Source organism: Scyliorhinus canicula, chromosome 3, assembly GCF_902713615.1.
Source record: "Scyliorhinus canicula chromosome 3, sScyCan1.1, whole genome shotgun sequence".
NCBI classification, from domain to species: Eukaryota; Metazoa; Chordata; class Chondrichthyes; order Carcharhiniformes; family Scyliorhinidae; genus Scyliorhinus; species Scyliorhinus canicula.
In genome coordinates, this window is record NC_052148.1 from 262748503 (window position 1) to 262765461 (window position 16959).

Genomic DNA, 16959 nt, shown 5'->3' on the forward strand with positions numbered 1-16959 from the left:
ACTGGTAAATAGGATTCCTGTTATCTAATATTTCCATTGTTCTGTTCATTAATGAGCACTGAACTGATTTTATTTTACCAATTTGGCGACCAGCTTTTAATTTGGTCAATGCTTTGAGAGATATTGTGCTAAGGTTTAATCAGGGGGAGGGTGAAGATGAGTGGGCAGCATGGTAGCATAGTGGTTAGCACTATGGCTGCATAGCGCAGGGGCCCAGGTTCGATTCCCGGCTTGGGTCACTGTCTGTGTGGAGTCTGCACATTCTCCTTGTGTCTGCGTGGGTTTCACAGTAACTTCATTGCACTGTTAATGTAAGCCTACTTTTGACAATAAAGATTATTATAAAAGTAGAAGGTTCCTCCCAAGCAGATATAAGGGCACTTAGTGAGCATTAAAACGCTGAACTTGCCATTGACTCTCATCCCATGAAATTAAAAAAAAACACTGATACAAGATTATATGTAAATAATTTTATTTCAGTATACTGAAAGGTTACATACAGCTTACATTTTTCAGTTACTGCACAACAGCAGTTCACACGCTGCTTTCATCATGCGTTACCCAAAACATTTACAATTCAAACTTGAAAAGGACGCAACGCAGCCAGCATCATACAAGTAACAGCTTCCAATCTGTAAATCCAAGAAAGGACATTAGAAAAGAGGGGAATTCTAATACAGTTTGATCGGGAAATCTTTCACAAAGCTCAGACTTTGAAAACAAATTAGAATAAAGCTGTATTACAAATATAGGCAATGCTATCACATATTATTGATTAATATACAGCCATTGCAATTACAAAGTAATTTGGCAAATTCTAGCAAAGTAACTGTAGTGTGCACTAGAATTAAACTGGGCAGGTGGGGGGGGGGGGGGGGGGGGGGAGATGGATTAAAAAAACACATCATACTTGAAAATGAAGACAACTACAAATGCAGCAATGCTCCACTTTTAATGACCATTAAAAGACGATTCTGATTTATTTTAAGCAAAAACAGCTCGAATCCTATATACAGTTGCTTTCACATTCCATTAAGCTTACTTGCTGCTCTACATGACACAAATTACTGACCAAATGATTCGATCCAAACCTGAAGGTATTCATGTCAATAAAAATGGGACAATTCACAGTAAGGGTGATCTTTCCCGCACTGAAGTAGCAGGAAAGTTTGAAAGGATTAAGCAGCTTGCTAGGTCACATCTGAGGATTGGTAAGAGTCAACAATGATGGTGTGGAGTCACATACAGGCAAATCGAGTAAAGTGAGCAGGTTTCCTTCCTTAACCAAAATGGCGTTAGTGAACCGACAGTGTCAAGGTTGGGAACGGACACACTGGGATTTGAACCGGAATTCTCTGGATTACCAGTCCAATACAAACAACATAGCTGCAAGGTTCATACTGCAACCACCACCTTCATGATATGCTGCTCTTAGTTTAGACAATACTAGGGTCACCCAACTAATCGCTCTAGATTTCCACGAAAGCCAACGGCAATCATTTTGTGCGCTGCATAATAGCTGATGAGAAATTTATCACCAGCGAACGGTGATTGAGGTGAATCATTCAAGTTACTGGTTTCATTAAATCCAGCACTACTTCACATTTGCACACCTCTACAATCAAGTAATATCACAGCACAGTTAGGTACTGACTGCAAAAAGCACATAAATTTACATCCACAAACACTGCAGACAGCCAGTCTGTTACTGCAACAGAACATTGTGCACATTATACTGAATATGGATGCAGTCTGTTTTATATTTCATATTTTTAGGTTTCATTGTCCAGACTGGCTAATTGCAGAGCTTCATGCATATAACATCGAATATTTAAATATTGAAAACATCCATGTGCTAAACAGTGCAGTGACTACCCAACAAAAGCAAATAATCTTCTCTTCACAAGAATAGGTTTCTTTGCAAGTAGATGTCCAAGTGAAAAGATTCACTATAAGTTGAATTCAAAGCTGTAGCTCACCATCTGTAGTCCTTTAGGTGACTACAATGCCTGCCTTCCAGTATTGCCTCCAAAATGTAACTGAACTCTGCTTTTAACTGCTGGGGTTATACTGGTTTATAAAAAGACATGGTTAAAATACAAGTGCAAACTCTGTATAAACAAAGCCAATTCAACCATAATATAGTACATATTTAATTAACAGGACAAATATAGATCTAATGTACATTTACTGATTTAATGCTATATACAACACTGAATTAATGCTATAATGCTATTTACAGCATTGAAATAATGCTATTTACAACACAAATATTTACATATTATACATATTATAATACAAGACCTGGGAGAAGCACCCACATGCAGAGTTAGGTCATAAAATCTCTGGACAATATCAACCTATTTTGAAAATGGTGTTCACAAAACTCAGGGTAAATTAGGTTTACAGCCTCATCTACAGTACCGAGCACTTCCGAAAATCTCTGTATTGTATGTAATGTTCGTTTCATCAACATCCATTCCAAGGATCCAATTTCTAATTATCTGCACATACTAAGTACAAATCAGTCTTTACACCAAAGAAATCAGGTAAATCCCGCTGGTTTAAAATCACAGTTAAAATAGCTACTGCACTGCATTGTGTGCTGGCGTATATAGAACTTGAGGTACTAAATCTTTCTTATAGTTCTGCAAATTTCTACCATTTGCTACTGTAACAGATACCATAGGTGAGCTCAATACAGGCATGTTTAAAAATACGTAGAATTATATATTTTTTTAAAAAACCACATTATTTTCTAATATTTAGTTTCTTGATAAATAGTGTATAAATGAAACAAAATGGATGAAACCAGCAGAAAATCCCTTCCTACCTCTGGCGTTTCAGCTTTCACACCGTGACTAACAGCATTTTAATTTAGCCTATTTACAAGTAAAAGCACCAAACATCATACCAGCTGAGGATATAAAGATGGCTGAAGGTTATCATGAGTGAAGAAATTAAACCCAATGGGGTAATCCACAAAGTTCTTGCTTTACATTTAATATAAGCCAGTGTGTACCATGCAGAGTTGCTTCAAAAACATAAGCAAATCCTGTCTATACGTTGTAAGGGATTTACAGGTTATAGAATGCCACTGTTAAAATATGGGTCTCAATTCAATCTTTTATACTTTGGGATGGTTTGCAAGATGAAGGAAGGAGAGACACATATTGCCATGACTTGCACTGCCAATTTACATTATCCTTTGGAATTACAGTAAATCTTCTAAGGGAGTTCCTTCCCATTCATACTGTATACAAATGCACAGAAAGTGGACTGCCAGTTTATTCCACAATGCCCACATGGTGCCATAAAGTTTGATCATTCATTTTCCTTCCCCCCCTCACCCATCCCTTGACCCCTAAAAGAATCTGCTTATCTAGTTCATAACTGATCTTAGCTGGAATTGTAATTTTTATAGCGTCAACAAAAAAGGGGAAAGGTTTTAACCCAAATCACATTGGACTCCAAAAGGTTCTGATCCTCCACTTATTGTTGGAAAGTTCCAACAATTAAGATCACACGTCTGTGCTTGTTCCTTACACCATAAAGACACTACGGCTTGATCATCTGGGTAAATTCAACAGCGCGAGACAATAACAAAGGAAAGATATTTATCCTATCATACACGTCCTATCATTTACAAAAACTTGCATTTAAATGGCACCCTTAACGTAGAAAAAGAAACCGACCCCAAGACATAAATGGTTTAGGGCCACATTCAGGAGAAAAACAGACTAATTTTGATGCCCTCCTGATCTGGGATCATTGGTATCCCATTACTTTTCATGGAAAGTCAAATCGTAGATCCAAATGTACTACACATTACACTCAAGGTGAGTGCTGAAAAAAGTAGGGCTAGAAAGGCACACCATTATATATATTCTAGCCAGATACCACTTCGCCATCTGTAAGTGACCTGGGGAGGCACAGAAATTGGTGGCAAAAGTTACAACTACTGTGACAGCCCTATGTCTGTTAAGTATTAGCAGTTAAACTTTCAGCTACAAACACCAAGTTTAGTTTACAATAGGGAACAAAAGAAAAAAATCTTAACTCAAGCTCTAGTGACAATGCATTAAAGCTCAAATTCCAAGACTGGATAGAAATATAGTTCTCCTTGTGCTTTGGCAGCCATGCTTGAAGCAAAGGAAATGAGAATAGTCAGGGAAAAGTGAGAAAGATTAAGTGCTTGCAAACCTTTTGCTTGGCTGAACACTAGCAATAAAGCAGCTCAAGACTGGATGGGGTAAAACTTTCCTTCAATGTATTTAAATTATTCAGAGCAGAGGAAAAGGTTCTTTCAAGGATATACTGGATACGCAGTATTAGTTTATCGGGATATGGCACAAATATACAATGGTTTAACTCCAATTCCCAGTATTGGGTATAACATCCAGTACTTGTACTCCAACAAATCTACTACTTGATGCAATGCCAGAACTAAAAACACATTAGTATGGACACAGATCGTCTTTTGCCCTGTTGGACTAAGCTGAATATAACCAGATACTGTGACTTACAACAGAAAAACATTTGATAGTTTCGACAAAATAACGGTTTTCATAAAGCTACACAGACATCTAAAGAGAATAATCAATACCTCTGCAAAGACTGATTATTTATGTCCAGTTATAAAATCCGTTGCTAAAATGACAGAGCAATGTTTTAATTCTATGTCTGGCTAGCTGCCTTTATTCACATTCCAGTCTTAACAGGTTGAGCATTCACCAAACGGAAATACTAAGTATGTGGTCACCGAAAGGGGCCTTAAAATGGATACTTTTTGAAAACTGGATAGGGTGCATCATACAGACGATAGTCTTTCCACTTCATGCCCATCTTCCACTTGAGACAAAGCTACGGCTGAATGAAAAGCTGGTGCCAGTGTGCTTGTGTTTTCCCCATGCACCAAATGGCACCACAATAATAGTACTGTTATCTTCTGCGCCATAATGCAGTACCTGCAACAAAGGAGATTAGTATCAGTACACTGCCAAAGTAAAATGCTTCTCTGGGTAAAACTACTTTATTTTTAAAAAGAGCTAACTTGGTAAGTCATCTGGCTACCGTTTAAAAAAAATTTTTTTTTTTTTTTTAAATTTATTTAAAGAGTACCCAATTCAATTTTTCCAATTAAAGGGGCAATTTAGCGTGGCCAATGCAGCTACTCTGCACATCTTTGGGTTGTCGGGCGAAACCCACGCAAACATGGGGAGACTCCACACGGACTGTGACCCAGAGCCGGGATCGAACCTGGGACCTCGGCGCTGTGAGGCAGCAGTGCTAACCACTGCACCACCGTGCTGCCCGGTCATTTGGCTATCATGACTTTCTTTTCAAGGTACCCATCCTTGTTTTTTTTTCCAACACAGAGGTAAAGTGAACAGGAGAAGGCCGTCCCGTCACTTGAGACTGTTTTTATTTCTGTGAGATCAGGGGCTGGTTTAGCATATTGGGCTAAATTGCTGGCTTTTAAAGCAGACCAGGGCAGGCCAGCAGCACGGCTCAATTCCCATACCAGCCTCCCCGAACAGGCGCCGGAATGTCGAGACTAGGGGCTTTTCACAGTAATTTAATTGAAGCCTACACGTAACAATAAGCGATTTTCATTTCATTATGCTGGATCTGCACCTCAACTCCATTGATTCCCATCTTCCCGAAGCTTTCAAATTTCCACAGAATCAAATCTCCACCATATCGCCTCCGACCCCATCCCTTTTGAATTTAGATTCCTCCTAACCACCCACCATATAAACTTTGCTTCTCTTATCTTTGGCACTCCCTCAACCTTGCCTGTTCTCAGCTTCGCTGCTCCTCCAGTCTTAATCTCTGGCAGGGTCATCTGTGGCCACTGTCTAATCTCTTTTACCATCCACACTGCTTTATCGTCCTATCTTTCACCAACTGTTGATGGGGAAAGAAAACTCCTCCAGCAACCTTACTCACAAATTCTTAATTCCCACATCTGGCCCTCCAACTCTACTTTCATTTCACTCAAGTCTGTTCTTTCTCCCGGCCTTCTAGATAAAACTATCAGCTCCGCTACTCTGTCTTGTTCAGCCTCCCTTTTCCCAACCTCAAATTTGGGGGGGGGGGGGGGGGGGTCGGGTCAAATCTTGAACAAAATAACAAAATAAAACAAAATAGGAACACAACAGATCAATTGCCAAATTTGGCTTGACCAAGTCAAGCATTATTACACCACTCTCCTTAGCTAAAATTATACGGTATGTGTCAATAATCCTTGAGCATCAGGCTAGCCCCAGCACATTTTTGCTGCAATAAACTGCCTCTGTATTTCTCAACTTTATCAAATACCAACTGCTTTTCCACCAAGGTAAAGGCCGTCTGCACAGCTGTCTCCACAGTGGTCCCACTTCCTCTTAACCTCAATTTTTCACATCCACAGCCCAGAAAGGTTGCAGCAACTCCCCCACCTGCAACACCGTGCCTAGAACAATGTCCTGCTCTCTCTCTTCTTTTCCCACCAAACTCCTAATTTCTTTTGGTGCATAATTAACTTAAATGCTTGGGTCCTTTAGATCAGCTTGTGCAGCCAAAAAAAGCAGGGCAACTTAAAGGGACCCGTGTGCTGCATGCATGGGAAGATTCACGTTGCTGCATGGTCTACAGGCACACCACTATTCCCTTCAAAACTACCATTATTACCACTGTTGAGCCAAGTTGCAGCCCCATGTTGAACAATGACTAGAGTTTGAATGAAAAGTGGTAGATTTTACTGCCACTCTGCTTCTTTCCTTGACCTGGTGACCCTTGAAGATGATTTTGTTTTTAAAATCAGCATTTTCTGACTGTTTTATGCTCAAGTTTATCTTCACGTGCTCAGGTACAAATTTTCAACTACAGATCTTCAAAGGGAAAAGATATACAGTATACTTAAAACCAGATGGTTCGAGGCAAAATGAATGGAGTATTTAATTTTAATTAATATTACAGTAATTAATTTAATTAAAATTTAGACTAATACTTCAAAGATTTTACAAAAAGCTGACTATGGACTCAGATACCATATATTATTGCCTTGAATGAAACTGAGGCGTTTACATTAGCACATGAAGTATAAAAGCAAACACATCAGTCATTAAAACAATTTTGCTTTCAAGACAAGCAGCTACACGAGTGAACATTCTAGTACATGGGTAAATGTACAGGATTGAATCAAGCTCCATTTTACCTGCTCAGCAATAACTTGTGCAGCCTCTACTGGATCATGGCATTGGCTGATGTGATCACAAATCTCTTGACTGTTCATGATAAAGTTAATCCCATCTGTTGTTAAAACTAAGAAAGCGTCATCTCCATGTTGCAGCTGCAAAAACAGAACTCAGGTATGAGCTGATATTACAGGTAAAAGGAAACAATTACAAAAAGAGAACCCCCATTGTACATTAATACAATGGAATTAATGAAATGCCCCCGCCACTCCCCAAAAATTTCAACCCTTTTTCTTGAACCCCTTCCTAGGGATACAATTAAATGGGCACCGGTAAACCTCTTGGGTGGGGTTCTCCATTGGCTGACGCAAAATGTGATTGGGCAGAGAATAGGTTATGTCGCCAAAATTGCGGCAGGTGCTGATTTGACGCCAAATCGCAATTCTCTGTCACCTTGGCAGCGGCGCCAATGCGTTCCGGAACGCATGTACAGTAAACACCGTTTCCATATCATCAGTGGGCCTGACCTGGTATTCTCCAGAGCCCTCGCAATTCTCCCCCTCCGATGGGCTGAGTTCCTGACAGCGCGGTTCACTTGTGCTTTCAAAAATCGTGAAGTCAGCGCTGTAGCTGCTGAGGGACATAAAGAGGAGGTAGGACATGGAGAGGAGCGAGTGCAGACTGCCTGGTTGGACACTGACCAGGCTGACTGGGGTGGTGGGGACCCTGCCAGGGCCGGGAGAACAGGCAGAGGCAACCCCCCAATGGGTCTGGGGCGGTGCCCAGGCACGGACCTCCATTATCACGGCCTGCAAGGCAGCAATATTGCTGCGCACCCCACTGACCAATAACCCTTGCCCCTGGTTCTGCAGAGTGACACCGACCGTATGGGCGCCCACCCCTGGCTGCCACCCGTCAGTGGCCCACCCACAGTAGCCCCAATGGGGGCCGTGGTGCATATCCCTGATGGGGGCAGTGCCAGCCAACGGTATCCCTGGCATCAAGGCCGGAGGCTCCCACGGTGCCAGCCACCGCCAGGGGGCAGGGACAGAGCCCGCAATGCCAACCGGGGCACCCATTTAGCCTGGTTGGGCACAGGGGTACGCAACATGCTAACATGTCGGCCTTTCATCCCCTGCAGACAATGGATATTGGATTTAAACCAGCAATGGCGGCCTTCCTGCTAGTCGCTGCAGCCCTGGGGATGCCCTGTGGCTCTGCAAGCAGGCAACTTAAGAAGAGGAGGAAGCTGCAGCAGCGGAGTGGGTAGCAGAGGGGCAGGTGGCAGCCGACTCAAGTTGGAGAGCCGGCTGCCCAACAGGCCGAGGAGGAGGTTCAAAGAAAGCGGCGACTGAGGCCTCGTGAGCACCGGCAGCGCTGGTCATTCGAGGACCTGCTGGACCGGGCATGCTGAAGACTGCGGCTGAGCAGAGAGACATAGCGACATATATCTGCCAGGTGATGACACACCTGGCACCCCGGGAGTATGGGGGAGGACACCTGCTCCCAGTGGCCATCAAGGTGACGGTTGCCCTCAACGTTTACGGGGTCCTACCAGGTGCCGAGTGGGGACCTGTCCGGGATCTCACAGACCTCTGTGCACAGGTGTATCCGCGCCGTCATGGAGGCCCTATATGCCCAAATGCCTCAATACATCCATTTCAATGTGGACCGAGCCCACCGGGATGCCTGGGCAGCGGGGTTCGCCGCCATCGACGGCATCCCCTGGGTCCAGGGAGTGATCGACGAGATGCATGTCCCCCTATGGGCACCTGCGGACAATAGGCCACTCTACACAAACCAAAATGGGTACCATTCAATGAACGTGCAGCTGATATGTGACCATCAGCTACGCATCATTCACACTTGTGCCCGATACCCAGGCAGTGTGCATGATGCCTTCATCCTGGCACAATCAACGATTCCTGACATGTTCGAGATGCCCCCGGGGCAGGTGGGGGTAGGATCTTTCGAGGGGGCGGACGGTCGGAGGGTAAGCCGATCTCAGGGACTAGCTGCCTTCCAGACGGGTCTCGAGTTTCTGATCAGGTGGGCAGCGGGTAGAACAGAGCAGCATCACGCCACTTATAGATTGGGGATCCAATCTGTATGTCCTCGTATAATACTCCTTAGTGCCTTTGTTCACTGAATAATCACAGCACCCAAAAAACATTTTTCAAAGTGCAGTCCAAATGCAGTCATCCAATTTTGATAACAGTATCCCAACAGTAAAACAGGTATTCTAGTTTATCTATAAGCAGGACTGGCTATACAATAGTTAGTGAAATACTTAAGAAAATTCAGATTGGTTTAGTATTCTGAAAAATACAGTATTTTAGATGATCAAATAATATGACAATTTTAAATCTTAAACTTGGATCTGAAAATAAGATCCGGAATTCCAAGAGTGATGTACAGAGTAGAACTCTGCAGCATGCAGGCTCACCTTAATCCGCCTGGTCTCTGGCTCAGCAATGACTCCCACAGACCTTAAAGCTAGATCTCCTATACTACGTGTCATAGCCAATCTCCCATTTACATGTGGTTGGCCCAGACTGTTCCAGGCAACAAATCCACCACATTTCTTAATCCTGTCAAATACAAACAAAGCAGAAGGTAATAAATTATCTAGATATGGATGCTATTTGCTTACATATAAATCACAATGATTTATAGTGACCAAATGGATTTACAGCATTAAGTGAGAAGACTATTTGTATCAAATTTTCAATGTTACCTTTCCCTCTCATCTTTCCTCTCTGGAGTGTGGTCCTCAGTCAGTCGCTTATGTTTTCCCTTGCGACAAAGAATTGCTCGGCTGTCACCCACACTTGCTACCACAAGCTCAATGCTATCACGCAATAGAGCCACAGTGGCAGTTGTCCCCGATGCAAGGAAGGAGACTAAAATTATCAGAAAACAGAACTTAATTACAGCCCTTGAAAGCATGCTGTAGAACTTTTTGAAAGCATCAACTTCAGTACTTTCAAATGTGCTTAAAGTTATTGTTAAAATATATCAGATCAGTTAATACGCAAGATATTACAGCATGCAGACATTAAAAGCAATTAGGCTAAACAATGAAGATTACACTTTGCTAACAGGGCTCAATGTTTAACTCACATTATACAAAGCAGAATGGCAACAACAGCAAATATGTTAGTCTTAGTTTAAAAACAAAGGAAACTTCAATAGACTATAGATTGTTGTTTGTGAACGGTGTTAAGTTTGAGAATACTAATAATATTTGGAGCAAGTACAGTTTCCCATTAGCATCAGGCCCTGCTGTAACAATTATGTAGAAACAATTACAAAGGAATTTGGTAACTAGAAAGCAAAGTTTAAGAACAAATACCATAAAGTGCTCAATTAAAATTAAGTATACTATATAGCAGGTATTTTAAAATTGCTGCTTTGAGATTTTAGAAGGCATTCGATTGCAAAAATTTGGTATCAAAATACACATTTTTGCGAGATTCAGATCAGAAAATGTTGAACTTGGACAAGTTCCCAATCATGGCGTGCTCGACTCCCAAAGCTCCACGTCAAGTACATAACTGAACATTAACAGCAGTGACAAGAGAGAATAATGCATGTTATAAACTAGAGGCCGAGGAAGGTTTTCTGTAAAGGCAAGATATTTCATTGCTATTTTCCGAAGATCTATAAAGGTGGGTTTATTGGCGGAGATTAAGGGTAGGGACAAGAAGAAAAGCTTGCTTATACAGAAAACTGTTCTTTATGCACTTTCCTTCACTTTAATTATTGAAAGGTATAAGAGCAATCCAACGAGAAAGAAAGACATGGGAGGTGAGAATTTCAATAACCATAATTCAGCTTCCAGTCTGGACTCGTATTTCATTTGACTTTAGTCACATATCTATTATTTGACATCTGTTCAGGGATTTTAAGATATTTAAACATTTATGCTTAAAGCTAGGACTGGGGAAAAAAGCCATCTGTATGAACAACTTGCATTTGTGTGGCGCCATAGCACCTTTAATATAGGAACCATCCTCTGGCCCCCAGTGCTTAAACAGCAAATTAATCTGGTGGAGCAGCTTCTCATGAAAAGATGTGAAACGATAATATTGGCATCTCGTGTCAGCAGCTAATTTTCTGTATGTTAGAAATTATTTTAACTTTAGCTGGCCAAATACATTTTCAGCAAGTTTAAATATTTCATCTGTTTACAAAATCTTTTTACAAAAACTTCTTCAGAAAAAACATGATATACATTAAAGATAAATCAACTGCAAAAGCTGGTGTAATTTTCGTTATATCAAAGTTACCCAGAACGCCACTGAGGTTAATGTGACTTTATCCTTCTAAGAACATTCAGCTTATATATTATTATATTATAACTTCAAGACTGGGTATAGAACAAAATAACACGCTAGGAAACATAAAATTTAATGGAGTGAAGGGCAGCAGAGAAACATTAGCAATTTCCATTTAAAGAAGCCTCTCAAAAGAAAGCTCAGCACAATTTTTTATATAAAATGATGGTTCCTCATACATGAGGTGTAGGTACATCCACAGCGTTGTTGGGGGGGGGGATTTGCAGGTGATGGTATTCCCATGCACTTGTTGCTCTTGTCCTTCTGGTACAGATCACGGGGTTTGAAGGTGCTGCCGAACGAGCCTTGGCGAGTTGCTCCACTGCATCTTGTAAATTGTACAAATTGCTGCCATTATGTGTCAGTGGTGGAAGGAGTGAATATTTTAAATGGCGGATGGGGTGCCAATTAGATGGGCTTCTGGATGGCGTCGAACTTAGAGCGTTGGGGAGTGTTGTGAAATATTCCACATAATTCAGAGAGCAAAAATCAGACATTATAAACAAGCAGGTAAGTTAGCGGGGAAAACTAAATGAGAAGAGGAAGGGATGTGCGTGAAAGAACAAGTGAGAAAAAACATAAAGGTGGCAGATAGAGGGCAATTTACAGCCTGCGTTTGCTACTAGAGAGAATTGGTAAACTTAATTCTTGCCGGCGTTTCCTGATTTTCAACTCACCTCACTGGTGACGTCACTAGGTTCACGCCCAATCATTTTAATATTGACGGATACATTTGAATGTAATTACCCTGTCCCCCCCCTCACTGAACCTTCCCAACATGGCATCACGTCTGGAGATTTACAACAGCTATTTGAAGACATGAATCGAAGGGACCCCCTCGGGGGTGCAAAAGTAAGTATAGCATTTGGGGAGAGGGGAAAAAGAGAGACATGCTCTGGCAGTGCTGGGGGGGGGGTCCCATTATGTGTGGTATTGGGGGGTGCAGGGAAGAGCGCCAAGGCCATTGAGGGGCAAATTTGCAGGCACGTAGGCGCGGGTGGGAGGAGAGCAGGCAATTTGGGGGGGGGGGGGGGGGGGAGAGAGAGAGAGAGAGAGAGAGAACTTCCGGCAATATGTCCATGCTCGGAGGGGGAGCCACTGATGATTGTGGGCATGGTGGAGAATGCTGGCAACACCTCCGTGTTGATGGGAATAAAGAGTTGATTTTCGGTCCCTTTAAAGATGACACCCTGACCTCTGTGGAGCCGGTCACACCAGTTCCATCAGACACCACCCCAGTGACAGCATTGTCCACACCCACTGAATGTTTCTCAGAGAGGCTCAGGATCTGGACTTAATTCTTGGTTGTGCAGCTGGAGAGCTACACGCCCCGCGTGTTTCAGTCAGAGCCTGACACTGAAAGAAATATGCGAAGGTTCCACCCATGTTGTCTTTTGAGGGAGTCTTTATTATGTTTGCTATTGTGATGCAGCATCCCACTGGATATGAAATTAAATGAAAAATCGCTTATTGTCACGAGTAGGCTTCAATTAAGTTACTGTGAAAAGCCCCTAGTCGCCACTTCCGGCGCCTGTCCGGGGAGGCTGGTACGGGAATGATGGTACGGGAACGGATATGATGACTGTTCTGCTGCACAATTCTGGTTGTTTCCATTTCTTATTTAACGTATTCAGTTTTTAACTAAAAATAATTTAGTTGTTTGAAAAGAAAAATACCTGCTCAATATAGTATACAAGAAAATACTTTAAAAAACATTCCATAACTAGTCATTGTTTTACCTCCTTTTAAATAATTCCTGCAGATTCTGATAGAAAACTAAATGATTTACTAGCTGCAAGGGTTAAAAAGCAATTCCTGTATCCTTCTAGCTATGCAGGCAAAAAATGTAAATTCTAAAACAAACTATTTGAAAAGAATAACATTAATAAACAAATTTTCCTCACATTACTAATTAATGTACACACTACATTACTAATTTCTTCAACAGGACTGAACACTCACTGGAGCAGATTTTATTGCATGTCATCGCTACTAATGGGGCAAAGAGGATGTGAGGGACCTTCCAATAGTCCAGGCTAGGAACCGCTGGACTCCTTCACCTGGGAGTAAAAGGGAGCAGTTCTCCTTCCACTGAAGCCCAACAAAGTGTCCAGGGCCTCCTGTTCTAGAGCTGCTGGTGCTGCGCAACAGACCAGGTACAAACTCTGCTATAGATAACACGTACACAGAGGCAAATAGGAAATTTATGCAGGGATGTCTAAACAATATCTGCAACACTGGAAATATAATAACTGGAGCTGCATGTAAATATCTTGGATGGTAGGTTGTAACATTTTATAAACTGCAAAATTCACTTATCCACACCTTGCATTGATGTATATCTGCACAATCCTCTTCTGCATGGCTTCAGAAATTACAACAAAAAATATTGTGCCAATTTCAAAATCTGATTTCCAACTCCCCAATCATTACATTGAGGCATAAAATGCCTTTATTTATATGAATTTACCTGCAGCTCTTAAGATATTACCCAGTGTTACAGGGCAACAATAGATCATGGTAGAAATAAAAGGCAATGTTCAAAAATAAATGCAAAGTGTTTTTGCAGCATTTGAAGACTTCCAAAATATGATTTATTTTTAAGATAATGTTTTTCAAAGAAAATATATACTACAATTAGTGTGGTCTAACATTAAGTACAGAGTGCCATAAAATATTTTGTATGATTTTAGTATGGATTTTGCATTAGCTTTTTAAAAATACACAGGCTATACCAGAAAATTGAAATGGGAAATGCACCACTGTCTCAATGATCATATTATTTTGAAACATATACAGCAAAAGGTAATAATCGCTTTCATTTTAGTGCATTTTTAGAGTTGAGCATAATGCTCAAGTATAAAAGGAGCCGGGACTAAATGTATTTACAAGGTTGAGATAGATAGTGAAATCAGGGAACTAAACACTTATGGAATAAAATGAAAAAGAATGCTTGTAGCACCAAAGGGAAAAGCACCAGTATTTAAGATTTTAATGATTTTATGCAACATTCTCATTCGACTCAAGTCAGTAAATTACATGAATGTAAGCCAATCGGAACCTTGATAGAAATCTGGGGCAATTGGATATAAAGTTAATGTGACCACCAATTTTTTCAACAGTATGCTGTGGCTTTTTTCACTGCAGGTGCATCACACAACCATATGCGAGAGTCAATAACTAGATCATTACCGTTCTTAGGGGGAAAATCTGTATCAAACACACTGGATCAAATCTTGCTGGATTGGAGCTTCTCAGCATGTACCATAGGACTTTGCCCTGCATCAACATCTCTATGCTGTGCTTTATTTTGCTTGAAGTACAAGTTTATAAAAGTGTGTCTGGGGCAATGGAGAATCTGGAACATTAGTGAGCATATAGCCAACAGTGTATCTTCTTAATCAATGAGATCGAAAGATTGAGAAAAAACAGAAACAATGAGGTGGGGGAATTAGAGTGAAATTAGGTGCAGAAAAAAAATAGAAAAAGAAATATCTGATTAAGGAAAAAAAAAAAAAGAGGAGAAAAGTAAGAAAAAACATTGATATAAAATTGAGATTTTTAAAGTCTCTGCAAAGAATTTACAAAAGACAGAAATCAAAAATAGGAGAAATATTAAAATTAAAAATATTTTATTACATGCAGGAATGAGATTGGAAAGCTGATGTTTGTTCCCTTTCTGGACCAGATAGGTCGATTGGCGTTGCATCAACAATTATCTAGCGGTTTAAAAAAAGTACTAAAATGCTCTTTATCACCAGCATCAACTTTCTACAGCAAGGTTAATGGCAAGTAATGCACAAATCCAACATGTTCTTCAAAAACAAGCAGGGAGACCAAGGACAACATGCTATTTATGCAAATCAAAGGGTAAACTGACTAGCAAGTTCTGAAGATTCCACTACTCATGTCATAGAAAGAGATCATTTTTTAGACTTTAATGGACTCAAGGGGTATGGGAAGAGAGCAGGAATATGGCATTGAGATGGCAGATGGTGGTGCATGCTTGAAGGGCCAAATGGCCTACTCCTGCTCCGAGCTTCGATCCCTTGAATTTATTGGCTGATTTTGTGCATAAATTATGGCCTGGGTCGTTAACAAGCTGTTATTTTTCCAGCAAAATTCAGCCCATAAAATCTTACCAAAAATGTTACTTAAATTATCTCTTTTTTAAAATAAAGGTTTGTCTGTTAACTGGTTTGGTTGGTAGCCAATCTCTTTTCCATTATTTGATGAAAACTTATCAGGACATGCAGATAGATCTCTCCTTGATAATTAGTAAAATTAAACATCCAACAAAATGAGGCTCAATTCTTCACATCAGGCTACAAATATACAAGTGATTCTTTTAATTCCACGTTTCAAAATCTATACGGGACCTCAATGCCCCAGCTGATGTTTGACATCCTTCTGGCCCACAAGATTCTCTATTGGTCAATTTGGGCCACAATAATACTTGGTATTTCTAGCTATGAAGTCATGTTAGAAGGTTCAAGCTACAAGAGGCAAACAGAAAAGGGGTATACAGAAGCCTCCACGACCAAGATACCAAAAGGTTGTCAAGGATCCCAACAGGGATTGATTGAGTGGACACGATGTCATGCAGTGAAATCCATTTCTTGTCAAGAGCATATTTAGCTTTGTCTGTTCCCTATAGTTTGCTGAGCTTATTGACTGGGGGAATTTGTTTTGCTGCATTTAAATATGACACTGCGTTTGGGCAAAAGGGTCAGCCATAAGTCCTGCTCCTTCTGTTCAAGCAACAGATCAATAATCAGGCAGGTCCTGTGGTTCAGTTGGTAGCACCCCTTCCTACGAGTCAGAAGGTTCCGGATTCAATCCAAGACTCAATGACCACGGAAGGGTCGATCATGACCACGGAAGGGTCGATCACGACACAGTTCAAACAGATTGATAATCTGTCTGCTAATCCTTCTAACACTTCCTCATTAGTTCCCTCAGAGGGAAACAAAGCGTGTGCAAAGATAACAAAGAAAACGGACCAGTAAAAACATTAATCTATATTCTCAAAGCTCTGTTCAGAAACGATCAAGATAATTCAGGGAAGCAATCATGCTTGAAGCAGAGATTTGTTAATGAAATTGTGCGATGAGAGAAAGCTAATTATTTAAAAGCTGGTTACTTACAGTGGCTGTAGGATATTAATGATAGTTTAATCTACAATAACCCTTCTGGAAGTGGTGAATATGGAAAAAGGTCCAGCTATAGCAGATCATATGCTTTGTAAATAGCAACAGAAAAATGTCAGGTGCATTCAAGCTGAGAAAACACATGCCAGACTTATATCCAGGATTTTACTTCGATCACACAGCCTTCCTTATGAATACCCCAATAAGATGTTATAAAGCATGTTAGCAGCACAGATGAAGCACACCGCATACTCTGGACTGATCAAAAAATAAGGAACAGCTTTTGAT

General features: G+C 40.9%; 1 protein-coding gene across 2 annotated transcripts in view; it reads right to left on the reverse strand.

The window, feature by feature from the left end:
- Positions 1–458: 458 nt before the first annotated feature.
- ppm1k (protein phosphatase, Mg2+/Mn2+ dependent, 1K) overlaps positions 459–16959 on the reverse strand; it is a 34191-nt gene continuing 17690 nt past the window's right edge. For both annotated transcript variants that reach the window (XM_038792715.1, XM_038792716.1), the window contains exons 4-7: positions 9919–10084; positions 9628–9772; positions 7202–7336; positions 459–4967 (exon numbers count right to left, since the gene is read on the reverse strand). In XM_038792715.1, coding sequence (XP_038648643.1) covers positions 4836–4967; positions 7202–7336; positions 9628–9772; positions 9919–10084 — 578 coding nt within the window. In that variant the 3' untranslated portion in view covers positions 459–4835. The remainder of the gene's footprint in view (positions 4968–7201; positions 7337–9627; positions 9773–9918; positions 10085–16959) is intronic.